Consider the following 12,938-nt stretch of genomic DNA (forward strand, 5'->3'; position numbering starts at 1 on the left):
ACCACATTACTGTAACTACTGGTAACATTTGGAGCAGGACTTTTCAATAGTCACATAAATCCTTTCTTTGCTTTTTTCCCCCTGAAATAAGAACAATCTATTCTTGACTTTCCTTTATAGTCAGCTGAATAGTAAGGGAATATTTCTGTGCATAATAATTATTTTTTTTAAAAAAATTGTTATTTATTTATTTATTTATTTTTATTTTATAATTTATGAGTGTTTCCCTGCATGTAAGTGCACCATATGAATACAGTGCCCATGTAGGCCAGAAGAGGACGTCAGATCCCTTAGAACTGGAGTTACAGATGGATGTGAGCCATCACATGGATTCTGGGAGTTGAACTGGGTCCTCTAAACAGCAGCCAGTGCTGTTATCCACTGAACCATCTCTCCAGGCCCCACAGAACCATTCTTTATGTTTGTTTAGTATTTCATTTATGAATGTGTTCTACAATTGTTTTCCAATCCCTTCTTAAATACCTAAATTGTATTTAAGAATCCCTTAGGGTTTCCCCACTCTGCAGTAACTGTCCTAAGAATCAATACTATTTGGGTAATTTAGAGGAAACACCAGGGAGATAGGTGATAGGAATATTTTTCAGTTATTTTCTCAATATAATTTCACTATCAAGGAAAAAGCCCCATGAAGAACAGGGAACTTGATAAAGATGAAATGGGAAAAAATGAGATGTTGAATGAGTTTGGAATTTGGATCTGGCTTATGACACTTACTAGCTATGGAATCTTAGATGAATTATTTAATGTCCTTAAATTTCCATGTTTTCATCTGTGAAAGAGATATGCTGATTTTTATTTGATGAAATTATTAGGAGCTAAAGGTAATATCAGATAGTAAGGACGTAGCATACCACGGTTCAGGGAACACTGCAGAAGAGAAAAACAGGGATGGAAAAGCCTAAGGGTATGGTGATGTGCAGCAGAGAGATGTCTTCAGGGTATGTCATAGTCATTGCCATGAGGCTGGGACTACATGCATAAGGCCTGCACAAGCCTGAGACCATTAACCTTTCATCATGGATGGAAGATGGGTCCACAAGGTTCTGTCTCCCCACAAGGAACTATTGGCTGTTAAAAGTTGTTGGATGTAGGGGTGTCATTTTCTTTAGTGGGGTAAGCCTTGCTTTACCCTTGCTTTAATAAATAACTTTCTATCTATGCGTGGGTAGAACTTCAACAATAACTTCTTCTTCATCTTTCTCCTCCCCCTCCTCCCCCTCCTCCCCTTCCTCCTCCTCCCCCTCCTCCTCCCCTTCCTCCTCTTCGTTCCCCTCCTCCTCTTTCCCCTCCTCCTCCTCCCCCCTCCTTCTTTTTGAGACAGGGTTTCTCTGTGTAATAGTTCTGACTGTCCAGGATTGCTTCTTTCTGCCTCCCAAGTGCTGGATTAGCGTGAGTAAAACTTCTAATTCAGCTCAGTGGGTCACACACGAAGACAGACAGGAAAGTAAAATGTGAGTTTCTTTGAAAGGAAAGGTTCCAGCAAGAGAAAGGCTATAAGACAGGAGAATGGAGGTGAACATGACTCAAATTCATTACATAAATGCACAAAACTGAAAAAATGCATAAAAAGAAAACAAATTTACTGCAGAAAAGCTTAAATAAACTAAAAAGGAAGGAATTCAGTACACTACCTGATACACTATAAGGTGGTTAAGAAGTGTTGCTATTCGATAAAATCATTAATTTTCCTTAATGTCAGCACCAAGGGCATATAGCTTTAAAAATGCCACTACTGTAAATTAAAAAAAAAAAAAAAGGTGAGAGAGAGTTTTGGTTCAAGCAAACTGGTATCATAGTTGCAACCAGGATACTGTGACTAGAATTCTGTGTACTAGCTTCTAAAGATAATGATGTGCTTTGAAGCAACCATCTGGGCCCCATGACAAATTTTAGATACAGGATAAGAGAAGGAACACAAGGCCCTTGAAGTGGCCTTTAGAAACTTAGTGAAACAATTGAATAGCACATGTGAACATGCATTCTTGTAATTACTGGAAAAAGTATTGCCCTGTTAAAGCAACAACAGCACAGCTTCTATGATGCTCATATCTGCCAAGATAGACATTAGCACAGGAGGTTAGATTAATTTCCAGATTACGACATCCACATGGCTTCCTTTTTTTATAAACATTTGCCTTGTGCTCCAACCCTAATGGAACAGTGCAATTAAAGACCATTTCACAAGTTCCTATTAGGGTGGAGGAGAAACAGATAGAGCAGAGTATAGAGAATCATAAGTGAGGGGACTTGAACAAAGTCTCCAGATCAGGAGTGTAGGCAACTTCCCAAATAGGAGGGTCCGTGCTTTGTAAATACCAGCTGTTGCTGTAAGCCAAAGGCCAATATTTACATGAATCCTGTGGCAAAGTCTATTGACTGAGCATCCACCTTCCCAGGCAAATTTGTATACTTGTGCTCCCTTTCAGCCATCCTGTCTTAAAAAAGATTGATCACCTTATACATATGTGAGAAATTGCCAAAGTAAAAATACGTTATATCCCCCCCCAACCTCAAATAACTTCCCAGAATTCTTCTCTTGGAATGTGGAACACATATTCACACAGAAAAAGACGTCCTGATGAAAGTGTATTTAATACATGGTGTACCAGAAACATTGTATGGGAGCAATAAGAAATATGGTACCTTAAAAACAGGAGCACAGAAAAAGAAAACAAATACTTCTTGGAGCTTTCTTATCTTTCTACAAGCTGCAGGCAGTAAATGGGGGAATTCTGTTTTCTCTCAGTTTGCATGAAAACTGCAATTCTGAATGAAATTCAAATGAAAAATGCAGTTTGAATGAAAAGAAAAAGAAAAAAAGGAAAGAAAAAATGCTCTGCTTACTCTGTTTGATAGGTATGTATATACAGCCTACCTTTTCCTTTCAGGTCTTCTGTAATTTGTCTACCAAAAGACCTTAATGATTGATCGAGGAGATTGTACATGCAGGGGGAAGGGATAAGAACTCGTATTCCTTAATGTCTTTTAATAGAAAATATATTTTAATAGAAAATTCATTTCTAATGGTCAGTTAGTCGACTTAATGTCCCTCTCCATCTCCTTTAATGGAATCTGATACTTCAGAAATACCAGCAGTCTTTATCCTGAGACACCCAATGTCCATTGGGTAGTGCATGTCTATACTTCACTAAGAAATGCCATCAGTGGACTGGGGTGGAGGGATTCACACATAATGACGGTAAAATGAGATGATACCATCATCAGATTCTTTTTCTTTTTTTTCTTTTTTTTTATTTATTCATTATGTATACAATATTCTGTCTGTGTGTGTGCCTGCAGGCCAGAAGAGGACACCAAACCTCATTACAGATGGTTGTGAGCCACTATGTGGTTACTGGGAATTGAACTCAGGACCTTTGGAAGAGCAGGCAATGCTCTTAACCTTTGAGCCATCTCTCCAGCCCCAGATTCTTTTTCCCATTCTTTGGCACACTCCTTCAGTCACTGGCTTCTTCTTTGCCTCCTTTTCTGTGTTTAAAATTAGACCATGAAATGGAGCATGGTTGCTTATGCCTGTAATCCTAGGGATTGAGAGGCTGAGGCAGGAGAACTGCTACAAAGTAATGGTCAGCTAGACTTGCAGAGCAAGACCCTACCTCAAAGGAGAGAGGTGGGAGAGAGAAAAGGTGAGAGGGAAAGAGAGAGAGGCACTGAGCAACACATACACACACAGAGACAGAGAGAGAGACACACAGAGTCAGAGCAACAAGACCTAGTTTAGGGACACAATCTCACATCCACATTAATCCACAATCTTAATTCACATTAAGGCACAAGTGACCAGATACAGATATATTTGGGGTCATCTGATTGCTATGGTACTATTTACACAAACCACAGCTTATTTTAGATGTGTTGTTTAGGGAGGTCTGCTGATGGACGTTAACTATGTGACACAGTTACTTTGGAAAGCAGTTGCTTCATTTTGGAAACAGTATGCTTTGTGATTGTTTGGTATACTGTTTCTTACATGGTCTGTTGTCTGTCATTTCTAGTGACTGAACTTTAAAGGATAGGATGTCAATCTCCCCACTGTTTATAAATAATAAGGGGACATAAAAGCAATAATTAATAGTCGTGTTTATATACACGTGCACCTTTTACAAAATACATTCAGCGATCATTGATTAATAACAAGGATATGAGCAGAACAGAAGCAAAAAAAAAATCATAGCTGTTTAATTCAATGACCAATATCAGGTAACCTATCACAAGTTGCCCTAGGTTTTGTGGAAGACTTTGACATTATCTCCTTTGAATTTTAAGATTCAGGGGTGCATTCAAAAGAAGGACTCCCGAGTGTTGGCCATCTGAGGAAACCAGGGTGGAAAGTGGAACATATATTCATAAAATCTCTGTCAGGTTTTGCCTTCTGAGGGAGTATTTGCCATCGAGTGATTCAACTTCTTTTTCAGCAGAGTTTCTGAAGGTTGAGTGTATACTATCAATCTAATTCTCCCAGAAACCTTCAAAAGGGCAGTCCCCAGAGGGGGTCTGGGCTTTTGCAGTGCAGTCATTGGCTGAGGAGTTCTTTATGCAAGGAGGGGGAGAACACACCGAGGCACAGAGGTGCAGAATAGGTAGGGCAGATTTGAGGGAAAGAGAATTTCTTTTGCACACATCTGTGAGGGAAACTCAGGCTCACTGTTGGGGGCATATGGAAAAGTAGAATTTTTAAGGGGCCATGAGCTGTGTGGGTTTCATCTGCCACCCCTGTGTGCACCCCACATTCAGGCAACAGTTGGTCGTGTGGGACCAGCCCGGGCTCTGGGTGGGGAGGGGGAGTCTCGCGATTGGTGAGGGGGGGCGGAGGGGGAGGGTGATGGGGGGGAGGCCATGACGTAGGGTGGGTGGACGGAAGTGGGGCAGGGTTGAGGGTTATTTAAAGAAGGTGGGGGGCGAGCGAAGGGGTTGGAAGCTAGTGTTCCCTACCCCTGCTCTATCTAGCTCTTCCTATCGCAGCCACTGCAACCGCCCAGGAGCCTCCCTTCTCCCCTTCATCTTTCCCGCTCCAACGCCATGGAGCCGGACACGGCCACAGAGGCAGCCACCGTGGCAGCCTCGGATGCCAGAGCCACAATCTTGGTCCTAGAGGATGAGCAGCCTGGGCCGTCCACCTTTAAGGAGGAGGGAGCGGCTGCCGCCTCCACGGAAGCCACCTTGGCCACTGAGAAGGGCGAGAAGAAGAAGGAGGTAAATAGGAAAGGGGTGTGTGCGCGCGCTCTGTGTGTGCTGGTCACATCCTGTGCCTGGCCCCTCATAGGGGCCCAAATCCTGACCTTTTGGCGCCGACAGGTACCGCGATTCCTGCAGGGATGGGGGCAGCAGGGCGGCAGAACCATTTAGCATTCCTTCCCCTCCCCCTTTCCTGCCGGCCGCCTGCTGGGCGGGGGCGGGGCAGGGCGAGGGCGCGGCAGGATAGCGGGGTGTCTGCTCCTGAGCCTCGAGTTTTCCTATCCCCGGGTCCTCCACCTTTCCGGAACTGGGGAAACGGTATGGGGGGGGGGGAGATGGGGCCGTGCAGGAAAAAGCCTCCGCCTCTCCCTTTCCTCGCTTGTTCTCCTATCCTACCCCCCTCTTCCCGTCGGCCTCTGCCTGGGAAATCTGGGCCCTTCAGTCCCACCGTAGCTGAAGGGGGTTTGACTGGGGCTTATATTTGTAATTTAAATTTCAAGGTGCTGGTGGTAGGGGGAGCAGGACGGGGAAGAGGAAAATGGTTGGAAGAGAATGCTTTCTTTAATTGGCACTGTCTTTGGGATTACAGAAATAAAAAAAAATAATCCCCCTTGTTCCTTTGATCCCCCGCCTCATGGTGAGGAGGGGGTGTCATGTCAAGAAAACAACCTCTCCGCGGTTTACCTTACAATCCTCACACCGAGGAACCATGCTTGCTGTCTTAGGAAAATGTCCAATCTCTGCACCCTCACCCTCTTCTGCCCCGCCCCTGGTGGTAGAGTGTTTCACCCCAGGCCACCCAGATGAACCCCCCCCCCCCCCGCCCTCTGCCCCCCGTCGTCCCCCCCCCTCCCGCCTCCACACACACACATCTGGCCTGGTCTTCCAGCCTTTCACTTCCCTTGCCTACTGGGGCACCATTCACTCCTGGACACAGGCAATTGTTTTTTTTTTTTTGTCAATTTGTTGTAAAGTCCGAGTCTGTAGAATGAACTACTCCTGATACACGCACGAGAAGGAGCCGCTGCCAGTCACACCTATTACAGGCCAATCCAGGAAGCAGGTATTATTTCACATGAATATGCAAGTAAAACTATAAAATGCTTCGAAAACTGATGTTAAAGGAGAGGATGGAGTGTAAGAAGTTTTGATGTCTAATAAAATTGCAGACCAGATCGTATATAGGTGGATGTTTTTCTGTTTATGACATACACAATGATTTAAAAAAATGGTGGGTAATTGAAATCATGCTTTAGAGATCTCAAGTGGGTTGGTATGAGTTATTATACAATACTATGCGACTAGACGGACAGCTTTGGGAGGAGAGGAGCACCTTTTCGCCTTGAATTGGAAGAGTGATGCTAAATCCTAGCAGTTCCTTAAGCCACTCAGTTTACTGTTACAAAGTCGACTAAGCAGAAGACAACTGTAGTGCTAAGTGAAAACCATGGGAGATACTGGATGGAAGATGTGTGTAATACCTGGATCAATAAGACAACATTGATGATTAAATCTGGGTCAAATACCATGTATCAAAGTTCAGAAATGTATCTAGTGCCTTTTATTCCCTGGATTGGTAAATATAAGTGCTAACAATTTCTTCTTCTTCTTCTTCTTCTTCTTCTTCTTCTTCTTCTTCTTCTTCTTCTTCTTCTTCTTCTTCTTCTTCTTCTTCTTCTTCTTCTTCTTCAAAATTTCCACCTCCCCTCCTCCCATTTCCCTCCCCTCCCCCCACTTCCCCTCCCCCTCCCTCTCCAGTCCAAAGAGCAGTCAGGGTTCCCTGCCCTGTGGGAAGTCCAAGGTCCTCCCCCCTCCATCCAGGTCTAGGAAGATGAGCATCCAAACTGCCTAGGCTCCCCCAAAGCCAGTACATGCAGTAGGATCAAAACCCAGTCCCATTGTCCTTGGCTTCTCAGTCAGCACTCATTGTCTGCCAAGTTCAGAGAGTCCGGTTTGAGCACATGCTCCATCAGTCCCAGTTCAGCTCCCATTAGATCAGTCCCAACGTCTCAGTGGGTGGGTGCACCCCTCGTGGTCCTGACTTCCTTGCTCATGTTCTCCCTCCTTCTGCTCCTCATTTGGACCGTGGGAGCTCAGTCCAGTGCTCCAATGTGGGTCTCTGTCTCTATCTCCATCCATGGTTAGATGAAGGTTCTATGGTGATATGCAACATATTCATCAGTATGGCTATACGATAGGGCCATTTCAGGCTCCCTCTCGTCAGCTGCCCAAGGAACTAGCTAGGGGCATCTCCTTGGACACCTGGGAACCCCTCTAGAGTCAAGTCTCTTGCCAACCCTAAAATAGCCCCCTTAATTAAGATATATACTTCCCTGCTCCCATATCTACCCTTCCTCCATCCAAACCCTCCCAATCTCCCAAGCTCTCTCCATCCTCCCCTTCTCACTTCTTCTTCTTCTTCTTCTTCTTCTTCTTCTTCTTCTTCTTCTTCTTCTTCTTCTTCTTCTTCTTCTTCTTCTTCTTCTCCTTCTCCTTCTCCTTCTCCTTCTCCTTCTCCTTCTCCTCCTCCTCCTCCTCCTCCTCCTCCTCCTCCTCCTCCTCCTCCTCCTCCTCTTCCTCCTCCTCCTCTTCCTTCTCCTTCTCCCTCTCCTTCCTCTTCCTCCTCTCCCCTCCTCTCCCCCCCCTTATCCTCTCCTCCCCTCCTTCCCCTTTCCTTCTTCTTCCTTCTTTTTTTGGAAAGTAGCCAATGCTGAATTTTGAAACTGTATAAGTTTTTGGGTTTTCATTGTGAAAAGACTGGGGATCAATAAAGTATATTTACAAAACATGAAGTGTATTGCTGTATGCTCATGAACATACACTGCTCTGGTGGAACCTCATTTGTCCCCTCAGGATAGAAGGTGCATTTCCTGGGTCTCCAAAGTTTCCTATTTTGGTCAATATTTTCTTTTTTTTTTAATTTGTCAGTTGTCTCTAAAAGCTTAGATTGGGGCAGCCATGAGGAATAGAATGTGGGTCCCGCTAGCCAGGTAACACACTAGGCCTGTACATACCCGAAGACCTTATTTCTGAGGGTGACAGAGCTAGAAAGATTGCGGGGACGTGGTGGCTATAAGCCTAGTGGAAAAAAGACAGCCCTTGGTTGAGCGAGAGAGACACTGCCTCAAAGGAATAAGTAAAAAGCAATAGAGGAGGAATCTTGATGCTCTCTTCTGTTCCCCACACTTGATGCATGGCACCTTCACACTCATATGTGCAGACAGCCAAGCAAATGTATAGAAACACACATACACACCTTTTAAAAATGTTATGTATATTTTGAACTACCTTGAATCTGGAAGAAGTACACATTTGTTCTTTCCTCATAGTCGTTGGTTATTATACTTTGACAGTGATACCAAGCCAGCTGACATTAAGCAGCTTGTTTCCCCTCAACTAAATAACCATTTCTCAGACTTTTTACAAAAGTAATAATAGCTTCTAATTATTTCCCCTTCTAATATTTTTTTTTGTCTCCTCAGCAGCAGGGTATTTACTTTTACTTTTTAAAGATTTCATCTACTTTAATCAGAAAGAAATTATCTATTGTATAGGACATAGCATTTAAAGCATCTGTAAAATACAAAAATATCAGTGATACTTAACCCCAGGAAGAAGGGATGCTGCTATAGAGAACAGGATTTCAGTTTGGAGTTCTGCCGTGTCTTCCTGGTCTCCATGGTACACCTTGGTTTAGTAGTCTTTACTATGTCATTTGGTACTGCTTTCATTCCTTTAAGTGTACAATGAGATAGACTTGGATAGAGCTGTTAGTGAACTGATTGTGACAGCCCACACAGCGTTATTTTTTCTTACCTTCTGGTTCCTGAAAATATTAAAAAAAAATTTGTTTTGGATAGTAGTGTCAATAAAGTGATTACCCATATCTTTTAATAGTACTACTCAAGATGAGGGATTCATATAGTGTGTGATTAGTTTTTTAAGCACAGAAGTAATTAATAAAATGTTTTTCTGAGATGTAATCTTCTGAAAGTGAAGTTTATTTCCCATATATATGTATATATATATATATATTTGTATATATATGTATATATATTTGATGAGGTACTTATTATTGTTTTAAAACTTGAAAACTCCACCTCATTAACCTTTTAAGATACAAGTGTGAATTTTTTAAAAGACTTATTTATTCATGTATTTTATGTATATTTTGATATCTAAAATTTTGTTGCTTTGAAAATGAGACTTATAGTATATGTGACTTTTTTGGTTTTTTTTTCAGGGTCTTAGAGAAACAGGGTCTCTCCACATAGCCATGGCGTTCCTGGAACTCACTCTGTGGACCAGGCTGGCCTTGAATTCATAGAAATCTGCCTACCTCTGCCTCCTGAGTGCTGGGACTAGAGGCATGCATCATGACTTCCAGCATATGTGACATGTTGAATGTATGCTCTTCAGAGTGTCTTTCTCAGTTTCTATTCCAGTCCACCCAGAATTTCATTCAAGCCAGCTCACATAGTTGATCACTGCACATAAGATGCTGCCTATCTCTATAGATAGGTATTCTGTGATCAGTGCTCCAGAGTAGGCCTCTGACCATGGTCGAGTTCCATAATCTCTGAATTTCCTCAAAATAAAACTTTTAGCAAATGTTGGAAGACAGTCATGAATTATTGGAGGCATTTTATTTTCTTGTTTAAGGCCACATTCTGGTGCTGAATTACTATGGAAGATTTCAGAGATAGCTGGACAAAAGCGGTGATAAAAGTGACCTCCCTCAATTCTTTTGTTTTCATAAAAAGATTTGTACTTTAATTTCTGTTTATGTTCAAATTCAAGTATTCTTGGTATTCATCTTGATGAATAGATTCTTGTTTTTGTTATGTTATCTTTTAATTTCTCTCAGAGAAGGATATTTACTGTAGGTATATTCTGATACTTAAATCAATAGGCTTGTTTTTTCATAAGATGTTGACCCTGTTTTGGCAGGTTATTTTAGACTTCTCATTGCTAATTGATGCTAGTGTTCACTAAATTATAGCATTAAAATATCAGCAGTTAATAGAGAATAGCTCTGATGAATCACTTGAAATAAAATGTTTTTGTAACATAGCCAGAATAGTTTTCTTTCCAGAGGAAATAAAGTGACCAGTTTGAAGTTGTACTATTGGATTATTTTAAATGTATGAGATCATGTCACACTATATAAAAACGTACATGCTTTAATTAGTCTAGGACAACAAATTTCAAAAGTGTCGTTTCAGAAACAGCAGCCAGAGTCTTTTATTCTGAAAGTCTGGCTGGTTTCCAGTACATAAAGAAGTGTTTGGGAGGGTTATTATTTACATTTCTTGAATTCTTTGGTTTGTGGTTGAGCATTAGCCTGTTCAGGATTTCTAAGTCTGCTATTTTATGGTTACACATTTCTTCTGCTTTAATTAAAAAAAAAATAGACAATAAGGATTAGTGTTTTATTTTTGGTTTTTATTCTAATTAATGCCATCTCTCTGATATTTCAGCGTTGCCATTGGACCTCAGGTGCACAGAACTGGATTAATCATAAGCCCTGCTTCATAACTCGCTCTCCTCATTGCTCCATGCACATCCCTCAGTGATTTATTTATCACGTTATTTAATTACTTTTGGCTTTCTTTAAGGAAGAACATGGACAAGCTTAAAGACCTTGCTTTGCAATTCACTGATATTTATTTCCTTTGAAATTCTAGAAAACCACTTCTCCGTTTCAACTCAAACTTGCTGCTAAAACTTCCAAATCTGAAAAGGAAATGGACCCAGAATATGAAGAGAAAATGGTAAATATGCCCTTGGTAAGGTAGTGACCACTGTAATTCTCTTTTTGTGTGTGTGTGTTGTTTGTTTGTTTGTTTGTTTGTAGACAGGTCTGGTTTATATACTTGCAGGCAGAAGTTCTTGAACTTGTGATTCTCTCTCCAGCTTTAGCATCCTGATTTCTGTGATTATTAGTTCCACCATACGTGGCTTATAGTTAATTTTATAGTGATATGAAAGATGAAAAAAATTTGTCTATTTATGACTCAATCAAATTTCTGAGTACAAATGTGATTTGAAACATTAAATTGTCACAAGTGTGTATCTATGTGTGTATGTATGTGTGTGTGTTTGTATGTGTGTGTGTGTTTGTATGTGTGTGCGTAGATCAGATGTGGACTTCAGTTATCTTCCTCAGGCATCTTATTTTTTTGATCCTGGCCTCCTTATCCTGAGGATGGGTTTTGGTGGGTTTTTTCCTTAGCCATTCTCTCCCTTACTTAATTTTTCCTCACTGTCTTACCAAGAGCTCACAGATTTGGTGAGGCTGAATGGCTAGTGACCTGTAGAGATACACCCCTCTTTCTTGTCAATGCTGGGAGCATTGGTGTATGCCATTATACCAACCTTTTTATGTGGGTGCTAGGGATCTGACCTCAGGATGTTATTCTGCTGTGACAAGCACTTTACCCACTGAACCAACTATTACTTTTTATTGAATAAATTAATCTCATTTTCAAAGGAGAAAATTAAGGATTGCGGAAATTATGTGGAATAGTTGAGATGAGAAGCCACATCTCACTTTTGCTCAGTGTTCTTTAGCCAATACTAAGATGCTATAAGGCAAAAATATTTTGTGTGCTCAGTGATGAAGGTATCAGTGGCAGTATCTGTGTGGCTTTGTACCCTGAGGGTTATGCAGTCAAGATTCCAGATCAGTATTTCTCCTTAATTTGTATATAAATGAATACTGTACATCAAGAAAATATGTATTATGGCAATCCATCTTTTGAGGTATATTCAAGCATATTTACCCAATGCATGAAAGTATTACATACTTAAGTAATGTAATCTTATTTGAATGCCATATATTGTTTTATGATTTGTTTAATTTTCAGTCATCGAGACCTGGAGAGGTAGTTGGAACTGATTTTTCCCCCAAAGGACTATTTTTGCAGTTTAAAAATAAACAGAGAGGAAATACATGTTTTAGTTGTTAATAGCTGTTTTACAAGAGCCTGTGCCTTGATGTTTAAGACCACATCTAAGAAGACAGTTAATGTTTTAACAGTTCTAAAAACAACATTCCAGAGAGGATAACATGAAGTGGAAAAGTTTGGCCTCTATCCAGCTCGTCATCTGAATGTATTTTTTTCTAAGTCTTGTATCTATGCTAATGAATGTTCTTATAAGTTTCTGGTGTTCTTATTACTTTTTCACCATTAATCAATTATTCTCTGCTGAATGGTCAGAAAGTAACTTTAAAAGAAAACACAAACCAACTTCATCTCTTTATCTAGGATGAGGTACAAGTCTTTAAATCTTTAAGGTTTTGTAGTAAACACTGTTATTTTTAATTTTTTTACTATATTTTTTATCAAAAATATTTTTTTACTATATTATAAATATGGTTTTCCCTCCCCTTATTCCTCAGATTCTCCCCAACTCACTTCCTATTCACATCCATACCCCTTCTTTCTCTTTCTTAGAAAATCAACAAGCATCTAAAAAAGTAATAATAAATAAAGGCCATTTATTTTGATGCTACAAGTTATATATAATGCTTCAGAGCTTATTGAATTTTAGACTACACATCATTCAGTACTTAATACAGATTAACTGCTTCCCATATGAGTGTACCAATATTTTTTCTCTAAGCTCTTTTCCCTTGGGTAGAAAGTTTGCATACTAATAACATAAAATAGAATTTCCCAGATCACCACAATTCAAAGCACTGTTTATTGCATTAT

At 40.7% G+C, this 12,938-nt stretch overlaps 1 protein-coding gene across 3 annotated transcripts in view; it reads left to right on the forward strand.

Annotated features, from left to right (window-relative positions):
- The first annotated feature begins 4,899 nt into the window (after positions 1-4,899).
- The window catches only part of Smarca1 (SNF2 related chromatin remodeling ATPase 1), an 80,557-nt gene continuing 72,518 nt past the window's right edge, over positions 4,900-12,938 (forward strand). Inside the window, exons 1-2 of one of the 3 annotated variants that reach the window (XM_075957567.1) lie at positions 4,900-5,235; positions 10,905-10,991. In XM_075957567.1, the coding sequence (XP_075813682.1) occupies positions 5,062-5,235; positions 10,905-10,991 (261 nt within the window). In that variant the 5' untranslated portion in view covers positions 4,900-5,061. Of the gene's footprint in view, positions 5,236-10,904; positions 11,007-12,938 lie in introns of all 3 variants that reach the window. The other 2 variants (XM_075957566.1, XM_075957565.1) reach the window with 2 other exon arrangements.

The sequence above is a fragment of the Microtus pennsylvanicus genome, chromosome X (assembly GCF_037038515.1).
Source record: "Microtus pennsylvanicus isolate mMicPen1 chromosome X, mMicPen1.hap1, whole genome shotgun sequence".
In the NCBI taxonomy this organism is placed as follows: domain Eukaryota; kingdom Metazoa; phylum Chordata; class Mammalia; order Rodentia; family Cricetidae; genus Microtus; species Microtus pennsylvanicus.